Consider the following 14,100-nt stretch of genomic DNA (forward strand, 5'->3'; position numbering starts at 1 on the left):
TCTTCAATGATTTGTTTTCGTAGAGTCTTCAACTGTAGAGTTATTTGGGATTCAGGAAATACGCTGAATTCCAATATGATTTAAATATTTACACATCAGCACAATAAAATGGGGATACATGATATGCGAAGAAGTAACAAAGTACTGAAGCATATAGACAAAAAAAATAAATTATATAATAAGTACTTATCTGCCAGTTGTAGTGGCTGAGAAAGTGCATTTCCTAACGTCTGTCTATTATTGCATGCACCCACTTATACCTTGGGAGCTTTAGCTTTGATGACCTCTTTTATCAGGTGTATGGATGCATATGACCTCATCGATGGATCTATCTCATCATCCACCATCGATACCATAAGCGGGTTCCAGAATGGCCACTACACTGCGCACGCGCTCCTATAATGCGTTGTTCAACACAAGCTCCTTGGTTCTCCAGGCTACTCTCTTCCCCCTCCTATCCCAATCTGCGTATTCATTAGATGTGAAAAGCTCTCGTAGCTCCTGCCCGTGTCTAAGAATTTGTGGCGAGCTGCGTCACGTAGGGGTGCACTATATCCCCACCACACCTCTCGCGCATCCTGGCTAATAACCATGTGTAATTGTATATGGAGGTCGTGACGAACATGCGTTAGTAATAACGGTCTTCACTGACGGCTTATCCCCGATCGACTCCAACATGAGATCGATGCAATGGGTTGCACAGGGAGGTCTAATATATATGATACCTGTCCATTGTCTGTAACAAACTGCACAGGAGGTCCAATATGTATCATTTCCCACCTTGACAAATGCACTCCCATTGGTTGTAACAAACTGCACAATGTTTTTCCTCCCAACATCTTGCATGGCATTGTGGATTAGTTTGTAAATGTAGTCCCCATTTTTAATCTTATTACTGGCATCTATGGACTTTAGGAGCACCGCATGTCCCCTATAGTAGACTACATAATTTATGACCAACGTCCTCATTAGTCCGGTCCAACCATCACACATGATGGTGTAGCCGTACATCTCCCATGATTTCTTATATAAATCCACGTAAGTCTTTATCTACGCGCATTCATCATCCAAATATTTCTCCATGATCTTAAAGGGCGTGGGCGGCTGCACACCCTCACTCCCACGCTGTACTTCATTTATCATATTCTTAGAGCGTGGGCTCACTGCAACATTCACGGGAATTTGATCATATATAAAAAACTTCGCTATAAACTTCCCAACCTTCTTTCCTCTCATCCCCTCCACTAAAACATATCCTTTAATTTCTTTTGTGTTCCTCTCGTCTCTTTGTACATTTTCGGATTTGAAGGTAGATCTGACACCTGCATGCTATTGCTCCTCCCCATACGAATCAATTGATCAGGCCTCATACATGCTTGATTTCATGTTTGGACTGCAATATTGCAAGCAATTTGGGAGAAATTGGGGAAATTTTGAATTTTTCCCAATTTTCCCCAAATCAGGCCACCTACGCTCAAATTTGGACATTAGTGTATTTGATGATAAATTCATCAAAGACTCCTAAATAGTTTGAAATTACACTCAATTGGTCGTTGGTTGAGGGAAATTTTTGAAAAAAAATAAATATATTTTAATATTTTTTTTCCGAAATTTGAAATTTTTTTAAAACAAATCAGTAGATTAGGCCTCATACATGCTTGATTTCATTTTTGGAGTGCAACATTGCAAGTAATTTGGGTGAAATTGGGAAAATTTTGAATTTTCCCTAATTTTCCTCAAATCGGGACCCTTACACTCAAATCTTGAAATTGAAAGTTCAAATCCTTGCTTTTCCATGCAAAATGTGAAGAATCAAGGATTTCTTATGATTTCACACTCATTTTATATGATTTAAACAAAAATAAATGAATCGAAATGGAAAATATCTCACCAATTGAGAAACGACCCCATATCCGAGAAGATGATGATTCAGGTTTGAAAATTTCGTTTTTCTCTCAAATCCTTGTGTAAGATGGACCGAAATCCACCCGCAACTAAGTTAGAAGGAAAAAGTTTGAGGGGAAAAGGGGAAATTTTGGATATTGGGGATTTATTTTTTTATAACAAAAGAATGAGGTTCCTGTTTGATATCGTCAATGTTTGTCGATATCGATAGATATAGATATCGACGATATTGAGTATAATAACAAAGAAAAAAACCATGATAAATTGTGATATCGGCAATGTATAGTTGATATCGCATGATAACATGTGATACAGTATAATATATTGCATGATACGTAGGAATCAGCATATTTTTTGTGTTATTTTGGGGGTTTTCGTACTGTTGCATCTGGGCATTCAATACTGATCAATGGATGGGCTGAGGAGCAATATTGATAATATCGGTCGATCATTGTTTGGATTATCTCCTATAGTATCGAAATATCTTTGATATTATCATTATCTCCAGCTTGGCGATACAGATAGCATCGGTAGTATTAGAAATTCCAAGCATCAACAATGTATTGCTAAGTACCGCCAACGAATCGATATCATCAATATTTTCAATTTTGTGAATTCCAGGCATCGCTTGTATTTGCTAATATATCAATATCGCCAATGTATCGCCAATATTTTCGACTGTGTAAATTCTAGGTGACGCTTGTATCAAAAGTGCATCGGCGATATTTCAATAATATCACCAACGTAGAGATATCACAGAAAGTTTGTTTATTAAAAAAAAAATATATTTCAAATTTTTTTATAAGTGCATTGTTGTATGCAGTTTTCAATTTGCTGTTGCCAATATTGATAGTATCTCAATATTATCAATATCGCAACATGCATGATATAAAGACCACAATCTTTTGTTTTCTTTCTTGTTGTTGATGACTTCTTTGCAAAATATCATGAGTTGTCGATATTTTGCAATATCAATGAATGTTTGGATGGAAGGTTTGATGGATGATTGGATGGTTAAATGGGATGGAAGGGATGGTTAGACTGTTTCTTACAATGACACATGCTTTTAAACACCCATTAAATGAAAACTTATTATGTATACATTCTTTTTGTAAATTTTTTATTCCTAAATATGCAAATATGCGTATTTTAGCATCTCCTGTAGTTTCATTGAAAATTCTACTGTTTTCCACATGTTTTCTCACATTTTTGGTTATCAACGATATTATTGACGATATCAATATTGTTTCGTATCCTCGACCAACGAAACTTGTAGTGATACCAATACTTTGAACACTACGGCCAATATTATCGATATTTAAAACATTGTTTTCTGGTAATGATGATTTAATCTTATGATTAATTAGTGTGACACACTACATATGTTATGTTGCAATGTACATCCTAACACACTGATTGAGCATTGTCTATTATTCTAATAGAGATCTCAAACTCATTCATATGCTATTTCTTCATTGATATTTGTATGAGCAATATGCATATGTTAGTCTTTCTAGTGTGGACCCGTGTTGTAATTTTGTATTTGTTCGTTGATATGTTTGTATATTGTACCCAATATTGTTTAATAGAATTAATAACATTCTCTACCCAATATCGTTTTATAGAGTTGACTCCCTTCTTGATGTGGAAAGGTGACCTCTGCACTATGAATTCATTTATTGGACTACCCAATATCCACTGACGTATATATTCATATTGATATAACACTTCTAACTGTTTTAGTGAAATTTTGTTTTTTTAAAGGTTAACAAATTTTTATTATTGAAAAGCCGCTTAAAACAAACAGAAAAGAATAGAACCCAAGCGTGGAACCCACTGCTTCAACATTTACGTGTTTCACCCTAGAAGCCCAAGCTAAAACATCTATTTTAGAATTCCACACTATCTTCTTGCAAGGACGTTTCTTACCTTGGAAACTATGCCTATTTCGCTTAATATTCTAAAGAACTGCCATTATGACCAAGCGCCACAATGCTAAGCTGACCATAGAAAAATTCATATTTTGTCGAGCCTTAAGTAACTCTTCTGTTGTTAACGGCATTACCCAATCTACCCCAAAACATGCTAAATGGGCAGACCAAACTTTCATTGTGAAGAAACAATGAATGAACAAGTGATCTATTGATTTTGCCTCCCTCATACACATAAGGCAGAGATATAGGGAAGTGTCATGGCCCTTTTCTGAAGGTTGTCAATTGTTAATACTCTCTTTCTACCACCAACCACACAAAGGAGACCACCTTAGAGGGAGCTCTATAGAACCAAATTTGTAAAAGAATTCCATCCTAGGTGGGCATGAGGATGACCGGATTAGCTTGTAGAAGGATTGAACTACAAATTTTCTGGATGAACCACCTTTCCAAACCAAAGCATCCTTGGAAATGGGAGATGGATAAAAGTGAACAAGCCGCTCCAATAGTTAGCACATTCCGTGACATCATCATCTGAAAGATCCCTACGACCAGGAAGGCACCACACACCACTTGCCCCATTTCTAGAAAAACACTTGTCAACCATAATGTTTCTCAACGGGGCTAAATTCGCCATTAAAGGAAAATCCAACTCCAATGGTCTTTCTCCACACCAAATATCCTCCCAAAATTAAAATCTGAGAATCATCTCCAAGAGAAAACGTGACCCTACGCTTGAATAGGGGCCCTATAGAAATAATGGCCCTCCAAATCCCCAAAGCATGATACACTGATGTATTTTTTATTTCCCACACCCCTGGTTGGACACCATACGTGGAAGCAATAAATTCTCTCCACATCTTACCCTCCTTCCTTTTGAACCTCCAATGCCATTTCCTAGGCAAAGCTGCATTCCTCAACTCCAAGACTCTAATACCGGCCCCTCCTTCATTGATCTATTTGCATACCTCTTCCCAGTTGAGAAGGTGGAACTCGTGCTTCTCTTTTGCCCCTTTCCATAGAAAGTTGTGCCTCAATTTTTCTAACTTGCCCAGAATACACTTTGGGCATTCGAATAATGGCACAAAATAGATGGGAAGGTTAGATAGGGCTGCTTTGATGAGTGTGATTCTTCCTCCTAGTGACAAATGTTATCCTCATGGGAATTTGAATAATGACATGAAATTTTGTTGTTAGCGGTGAGTCAGAACATGAAGAGCCAATGGATATCGAAATCAAAGCTCCAACTCCATGATTTTTCATGCAAAACATGAAGAACCAATGGTTTTGTAACCATTGACATTGATTTATCATAATTTCAACAAAAAAATGGGATAAAAAATTGGAAATGTTCACTGGATCGAACATGTGGGATATATTGGCAGTACCTGTGCGTTTTGTATTGCATAGGTGGGATACAAGATATATCATGGGATATATCCGCCGATATCATCGATATTTAAAATATTGACAGTGACAAGAAAATACACATTCGTATAATACATGGGAATTTGTTATCCTCATCTTATTTATTTTTTATTCATCTTATTTATTTCTTAATTCGTCCTCATGTGAAATCTTTCCAAAGAATAAAAAAATTGTCCTCACGCGAAACATATTCCCTGTGGTCATGCAAGGATATACTAGGAATTAAACATTGTAGACCTATAATTAGACCTATAATCAAATGAAAACCAAATAGCAATCTTTAGGATGCTACCTTGAGAAAGAGGAAGAGCATTTATTCACAAAATGACAAAACCAGCACTGGCTTAAGACTCTCTCTCTCTCTCTCTCATCCTTTCTCTTCAATGTTTCAATGTTTCTTTACCTTGTTTCTTTCTAATTTTATCATTCACAAGTTGAAATCTATATAGTATTTAATAAAAGATGCTTCGTTTATGCTTATTTCTGATGTATCTTGTCCAGGATTCGATCAACCTTTGCTTTTTTCCTTCTCTCTCTCTCTCTCTCTCTCTCTCTCTCTCTCTCTCTCTCTCGGAAGATTAGGATTTAATCTACTGTTAACCACAAGCTGAACACCTTATTCCTGACCATTTTATATCGCATTGACTGTGTCTTAGTAAGTATCATTTGCAAATTAGGGAAGAGCTGATAGTGCTTGAATCTGAGAGTAACTTTCCTCTTGAAACCTGCTAAACAATAGAACACCAACCCTCATTCAATTTTAGGTTATGAATATGGACACTGAACTCATTTTCACATTTAGAATGAGAAGATGATCTGAGTAAGCTGTAAAACGTTTAGTTAGGTATATTTCCGCAGATGTTACCTCATCATTTCTAACTACTTCCTGTATATTACATTTGTTCATCACTATCAATGATTAGAGATGTTCCACCAATCTGTATCTACTCCTTGTACCCACACTTCTTTAACATAAAAAATATTTCATTACAAACTGGCTTCTTTGATTAAAGTCTTGCTACGCATGTTTGTTCCAGGTTGGGGCCCAGATTTCCATCAAAACAGCTGAACTTGGTTCTTCTTGTTTTTCGAATATAACTGAACCTGGATATCAATTACTTCGTGAGGATCGTTTGATCTCTACGACCTGGGTGACTTCAAAGGAGCCGATTGGTGAGTGGGGTGAGAACAATTTTACTGCACAAGGCATACTAGAGCATCTAAATGTAACAAAGGACACCTCTGATTACCTATGGTATGTTTGCAGGTATGTTAGTGCTTAAATTCTGAATTACTTGGAATAAATTTCATAGTTAAACTGATTGCATGTGTCCTTGTTTGTTAGGTTAGCAGATGTATTTAAAGAGTCGGTGAAAGGATATCTTTTAGCCATTTATTCAGTTTGTGTAGTTTATATCTTGATGAATTAAACACATTCTTGAGGTAGAATTATCAACTGGTACTCATAATTTGAGAATGGAGCCTTGTTATAGTAGTGACTTGGACATACGTGTTTGCTTCCTTTGTTTCAAGGCCTTGTGCACGATCATAATTTTGTCGAGGTAAATCTCGGCGACCTAGTTGACCTGAGGAAGAAGCATAAGAAGAAAAAGAAGAGGAAGAAGAAGAGGAGGAAAGAAGGAAGAGGAAGTGGGATGAGGCAAGAGGTTAGAGAAAAGAGTGGGAAAAGGGTGAAAGTGGAGGAGGGAAGAGGAAGATGAAAGAGGGAAGTGGTAAAAGGGAAGAGAAAGCCCCGTGTAGTTGACGGGGACTCGGCATATTCATCATCCTCATCATCTAAGCCTTGTCCCAATTAATTGGGAATCCTTCTCTTCTCCACTCTATCAAGGGCCATAACTTCAGTTACTTGGACTGTAGGTCATCAAGTCTTTTCTTACTACCTCCACGCACGTCCTTTTGGGCCTTCCCCTTGCCCTTTTAGAGCCTTCACCTTTTACCAACTCACTCCTAATCAGCTTAGTTCTAGGTCTCCATTGCTCATGACTAAACCATCTAAAGTCTACTTTACCTCATCTTATTACCCATTAGTGCTACTCCTAAATTCCCTCGAATGCATTCATTTCTAATTCTATCCTTGTCTTGCCACTTACCCATCTTAACATCCTCATTTCAACTACACTCATCGTGTGGACATGTTGTTCCTTAACTGCCCAACATTCTTTTGCATAAAGCGTGGCAGGTCTTATAACCATCCATTTCTTCCACCCCGCTTAAATTCTATGAGCAACATCCGTCTCAATCTCTCCACACTCATGAATTATCGATCCTAGATATCAAAAGTAGTGATTTTAGGAAACTTCTCAGTCAACAATCTTTACTAATTTCTCGTTCCCACTCCTATTGTTACTAAAATTGCACTTCATATATTGTCTTAGGTGCCGTTCAATAAACTGAAAAATGAGCTCTGAAAGTTAATTTAATTGCTGAAAATTAAAGTGCTGAATTGTAATTTTGAAATAATTTTAGGGATATTTTAGTCAAGAGTGAAAAGGAATTTTAATGCACCACCACTTTTGGCATTCGGCCTTCATCCTTCAACATTAAGTGAAGGGAGGGGAGTTGAAAAAAAAGCCCATACTTTCAGTTAAAATTAATTTAATCACTTTAAGTTGGATTTGCCAAATGATTTGAATCAGTGAAATCATTGAAAATATCAAATTTCAGTGGTAAGTGCTAAAAGTAAGTTCTATAAAACAGTCCCTTAGTCTGACTAATTTTAAATGCTTTAGATTCTAAAGCATCTCTCCATAAATCTACCTTTGTTTTTATGCGCTCTCTCATCTTGTCAATCAAAACTATGTCATCTGCAAACAACATACACCATGGTATCTCTTCCTACAAATGCCTCATTAATTCGTCTATAACCAATGTGAAAAGGTACAAGCTCAATGCTGACCCTTGGTGCAAGCCTGCAATAATTGGGAACTCACTTGTCTCTCCACTAGTGGTCCACACATTTGTTATTGCTCCCTTGTACATATCATTAATCATGTTAATATATCCTCTTGAAACTCCGTTCTCTCCCAACACCCACCAGACTAACTCTCTATGGACTGTATTCTAAGCTTCTCTAAGTCAATAAAACCATATGGAGATCCTTTCTCCTCTCCCTACATTTCTCCATCAATTGTCCAAGTAAGAAAATAGCTTCAATGGTAGATTGTAATCAACCTATGTAGTAGACTATTAGATACTGCTTGATTGTAATCAACCTATGTGGTAGACTATTAGATAGCACTCGATTGTAATAAACTTATGTAATAGTCTATAACATTGTGCCAGTTGTAATATGCTTTCATTGCCACTCCCCAGCTTGGGTAAAGGAGGGTTGCATCGTTACTCTTTACATTGACAGCTAGCGTCAAACATATGCCAAAACTTCCAACATGAATCTGAAAATATGACTCGCAAGTTATAATAATAAAATATGGCAAAAATAATAAAATATGATATGAATAAAAAATAATTTTGACCTACTTAATCAACCCGGGACTTGGCGGGTTGACCTGACATACTGAATTGTTTGAAAACTATTGATTATAATAAAAAATGATAAAAATTATAGCAAAAATCTTTTTGGCCTGCCCATTTGACTCGGGAATCGATGGGTTGATCTGATCTGATGATCGAGTCCCAAGTAGTGTCTTGGTTGAAAACCATGGATTGGATTGGTTTGGAATCAAACTCAAGAATTAGAAAATCTTGGTTAGAGATTTCCTAGGAATTTTAGGACGTGTCTATAGGGTCTATAAGAAAGATTGCTCTAGGATGTAGAAGGCACTACACTTCTCTGAAATTTTGAGTTCTTGGATAAGTACTTGTAGCTAGTGGAGAGATTTCAATTTCAACAAGCTGTGTCCCTCTCCATTCCAATATTCTTGTGTGATGTGCATATTTTATCAATTCTAGTTAAAGTTTTAAAACTTGTCCAATAACTCTCGGTATAGTCTGAGTCGTATAAGTTTCGGTCTGAAACAAAATGAATCACCGGTTTGATATGGCACCGGAATCGACCAATTTGGGACTGAAAAGGACGAGTTGGGTGAATAACACTTCAAACCACTATTTAAATTCTTGATTCTAGCGATTTAGGCATTTAATTCCCACTACTTCTATTATTGGATTACATGATCATCTCCCGTTGGTTTGAGTTGTGTCTAACATAGATGAAGATGCTCCATAATCAAGGGTTCTACAGTTTTTTTTTTTCTCCCTCTTGGAACTGTGATAAATAAACGTTATCATCAATACTGACTTCCTCAGTATTTGTGACTTTGCAAAACCATTAGGGCCTATTTGGATTGTGGTAAAACAGAAGGACGAAGGAAAATGAAGCACCTTTCCCATGATGGGATATTTCACTGTATTTGGATATCAAAATTAGTAGTGGATTCCACATATCAATCATTACACTATTCCTCAGTTGATTTCCGTAGCACAAGATATGAGATCTCCACTTGCTATTCAAACAAGATCCCCAAAAAAGGCATCCATGGAATCCATCATTGGATAATCATTATTCTTTTCATTTGTTTTGTTTTTCCTCAATCCAAACCGGTCCTTAGTGTCAAGCATAATTGAATTCTTAGGAACAAATGCTATGACTATCTTTACATTTCAAATATCAATGGTAAGATTTTGGTTGCTATGTTAGTAACATGTGCTGCCTTGCTTATTCCTAATTCTAATTGCTGTTGACTAATGCGGATTTAACATCAATTGGAATGTAGAATACATATTTCTGATGAAGACAGTTCCTATTGGGAGACAAGTCAAGTTTATCCCAAACTCATAATCGGAAGCATACGTGATGTGGTTCGCATTTTTGTGAATGGTCAGCTTGCAGGTATTAACTTAATTTTTTGTTTTTTGGGCTTTTTATTCTGGTCTCCTTGTAAAATCCCAAAACTACTCCCACCTCCCTTACAAAAATAAATTAACAGCACCTCCTTCTAAATGCAATATTAGTAAGAGCCCTAACTCCTAAAGCCCCCTTTTAATCATCGAGGGAAGTGCAAAGGGAATTGCTTGTGAGATATTGAGGGTTTTTCTTCATTGAACAGATAGCACCATGCCACACTTGTGAGAGAACTAAGCCATTTATCATGTGAGGTTAAACTTGAATATGATTGACAAAAGTTGGGTTAGTCCATGTATGTAAGTATATCTCGAGATTATATTGCATATAAATTGTTGCTCATTCTTCCTTTCCATCTTTCTCATCCATGTGAACAGATGAGTGGAGCCACTTGATTTTTTGAGCTAGTAATGTTTACATTGACCTACCTAATGAATGGCCCGACATTTGCATGAGATATCATCATTGTGTTCTTTGTTTATCCAAACGATTGATATGATGGTTCCCAGGGGACACCATGTCACCCATATTGCCCTTTATCCTGATCCTGCACCATCCATTTCCTACTCTTATTCCTTTTTTTGTATCTTTTCCGGCTTGGGTTTAATAAGATTGAGAAATGAGAAAAGGTGAAATGTTCGTGTTGGATTGGGCAAGGTGGTTGAAGTTACCTTGTGACCAAGAGGTTATTGAATCGAATTGTGCGGAGCATATGAGAAGAAATACAAAGAATCTATAGGCCTTAGATGAAGAAAGGAGTGGAGGTAAAGGAAAAAAAATCTACTACCCAGAAGCGCTGCAGAGAAAACGATACTTAGATTCCAAAGTCGGCGAGTCGAGCAGAGGTAGATGGATTATAGATGACTGGAAGGGAAGAGAAAAAAGAGGCTTAACAGACACAATACTTAGGCAGAAGGTAAATAGGAGGGAAAGATATCATAGGGGAGATGATGCAGGACATGAAAATTAAATATGATATGCGAGATTTCAGGCTTAAGATCACGTTAGTTCAGAAACAATTACACAAATTCCATATCCCATATGAAAGTCTAAACATTCAATTAAGGGGAATCTATGTGGGTCCAGGCCTATACATGATAGGGTTGGATCAATAAAAATTATGAACCAAACGATACTCAAAGATAAGAAATAATCATTCACGTATGCATAGTAATCAGTCCCTAATCCAAGGGATTCAGAAATTCCAATTCGGGGAACCCTAGGGTAAGAAAATTGGCAAATAACTTAGGGAAAACGTAATCTAGGGCTAGGATTCATGAAAAAACGGCTATGAGAGGATAAAAGAGGATAAAAACTTGAGCCAAAAGATGATCCCACGTGTGGACAGCAACAATGGCTTAGACGGACGTGTGTGTGATCCAGGGTGTGCCGAATCGGTTACGTATCGGCCGTATCGGCCGATACGTAACGGTAACGGTGCGAACCGTTACCCGTTTCGGGGCCGTATCGGCCGATACGATATTTTGTACCCGTATCGGCCGATACGGGCCCGTTACGGGGTGTAACGGCCGTAACGGGCCGTTACAGGCCCGTAACGGGCCCGAAACGGTAACTTTTTTTTTTTTTCATTTTTAGCTCGTTTTTTGCTGTTTTTTTGAAACCTTTTGCTTCCAAACTGTTTTTCACTCCTTCTACTACTAATTTCGACCAACCTTAGCTAGGTATTTGAGATAAAAACACATTATATCACAGATTTTTTTGAATCAAAGCTCGGTGGGCCATTTTTCAGAAATTCGTCAAAAATAGGTATTTATACTTTTTTTAATATGTTTTGCTGTTTTAATCATGTCATATGATGTGTTAATCATAGTAGAACATGTTAATGTACATTTTACAGATTTGGGGTGCCATTTAATAATTTTTTAATATTTTTTTCTATTTACGCATGAATTTTGGTTTTTAAAATTCGAAAAATCAAATTTTAATGGTTGTTTTGCTGTTTTAATCATGCCATTTGATGTGTTAATCATAGTAGAACATGTTAATGTGCATTTTACAGATTTGGGGTGCCATTTTATATTTTTTAATATTTTTTTCTATTTACGCATTTATTTTGGCCCTTTTTTGAAAATTCGAAAAATCATTTTTAATGATTCTTTTGCTGTTTTAATGAGTTCATATGATGTGTTAATCATAGTAGAACATGTTAATGTGCAATTTACAGATTTGGGGTGCCATTTTATAATTTTTTAATATTTTTTTCTATTTACGCATTTATTTTGGCCCTTTTTTGAAAATTCGAAAAATCATTTTTAATGATTCTTTTGCTGTTTTAATGACATCATATGATGTGTTAATCATAGTAGAACATGTTAATGTGCATTTTACAGATTTGGGGTGCCATTTTATATTTTTTAATATTTTTTCTATTTACGCATTTATTTTGGCCCTTTTTTTGAAAATTCGAAAATCATTTTTTAATGATTCTTTTGCTGTTTTAATGACATCATATGATGTGTTAATCATAGTAGAACATGTTAATGTGCATTTTACAGATTTGGGGTGCCATTTTATATTTTTTTATATTTTTTCTATTTACGCATTTATTTCGGCCATTTTTTGAAAATTCAAAAAATCATTTTTAATGATTCTTTTGCTGTTTTAATGATGTCATATGATGTGTTAATCATAGTAGAACATGTTAATGTGCAATTTACATATTTGGGGTGCCATTTTATATTTTTTAATATTTTTTTCTATTTACGCATTTATTTCGGCCCTTTTTTGAAAATTCGAAAATCATTTTTAATGATTCTTTTGCTGTTTTAATGACATCATATGATGTGTTAATCATAGTAGAACATGTTAATGTGCATTTTACATATTTGGGGTGCCATTTTATATATATTTTATATATTTTTTCTATTTACGCATGAATTTTGGCCCTCAAAAATAATTGCAAACACCTAAATGTAAGATATTTTCATATTACATTCATTCTAATATATCTATCATTGATAGTAGATAGTTAGAAAATTAAATATATGAATTTTTTAGTCAAATTCAGGTTATCTGGTTCATAAATTCATCAGATAGTCCGATACAACTTCTCACCAAAGAGTGGACCGTTACACCACCATAAACATGTTCCAATTTATAAATGAATGCATATTTGGAATGCTTAGAATATTCCGGATTTAATCCATATTTTTTCATATTTTTTTGACAAAAAAAAAATTACCCCCGTATCACCGTTACGCCCCCGTATCCGTATCGGTTTTGGAGGTCACCGTTACGCCAACCGATACCGATACGGGACACCTTGGTGTGATCCCGGCCGTACGTGTGTGGGGCCCACTATTCAGAAAAAGGCCACCTTGGCCCTGGTCGGCCAGGGATGGTCTCCAAAACTCCCAAATCTCAGCTTGATCCGATGTACGGTTTGTGCGTGGTGCTCCGCCGAAGTTTCAGCTCGCCTGCGGGCTGAAATCTGGAAACCTGCTGTAATGAAGAAATCTGATGCAACAAAAGGACGAATTCGAAGTACGGATGGTGGGGGAAGATGGAAAAAAAGATGGAGGATGGTGGTGAATCGGGATCGATGTGGCTTTGCACCACGGTAGTTAGCCCTTTGAAAAGGGAAGGCTTTGCACCCACTTTTGAATTCTTCCACAACTCACGAAGAGAGCAGAAAAATAAAGCAGGAATTCTTTTATTAACTTCAATGAATCAAAAGAACTACAAGGGGTGCCTATTTATAGGGAAAATCCTATACCCCAAAACTCGCACTATGTGCACAACCTATTACTTGGCGATGAAGTAAACTAAAATAAAAACCAAACAGAGAAATCTAAAGTGTTCACAATGTTCTAAATAATAACAATAAGCAAAACTTAAAATATGAAATGAATCCGATGAGTGGGCCACGATCATGAGATCCCATGATGGGCTTTTCTTGAGCCCACTTTTTTTAACCAAAACTTGTCTTCTAACTAG

General features: G+C 36.3%; 1 protein-coding gene across 1 annotated transcript in view; it reads left to right on the forward strand.

Annotated features, from left to right (window-relative positions):
- Nucleotides 1–14,100, forward strand: part of LOC131239542 (beta-galactosidase 9) — a 73,378-nt gene that overhangs the window by 21,656 nt on the left and 37,622 nt on the right. The window contains exons 12-13 of the mRNA XM_058237300.1: nt 6,302–6,531; nt 10,016–10,131. Coding sequence (XP_058093283.1) covers nt 6,302–6,531; nt 10,016–10,131 — 346 coding nt within the window. The remainder of the gene's footprint in view (nt 1–6,301; nt 6,532–10,015; nt 10,132–14,100) is intronic.

Source organism: Magnolia sinica, chromosome 3 (assembly GCF_029962835.1).
Source record: "Magnolia sinica isolate HGM2019 chromosome 3, MsV1, whole genome shotgun sequence".
Classification (NCBI taxonomy): domain Eukaryota; kingdom Viridiplantae; phylum Streptophyta; class Magnoliopsida; order Magnoliales; family Magnoliaceae; genus Magnolia; species Magnolia sinica.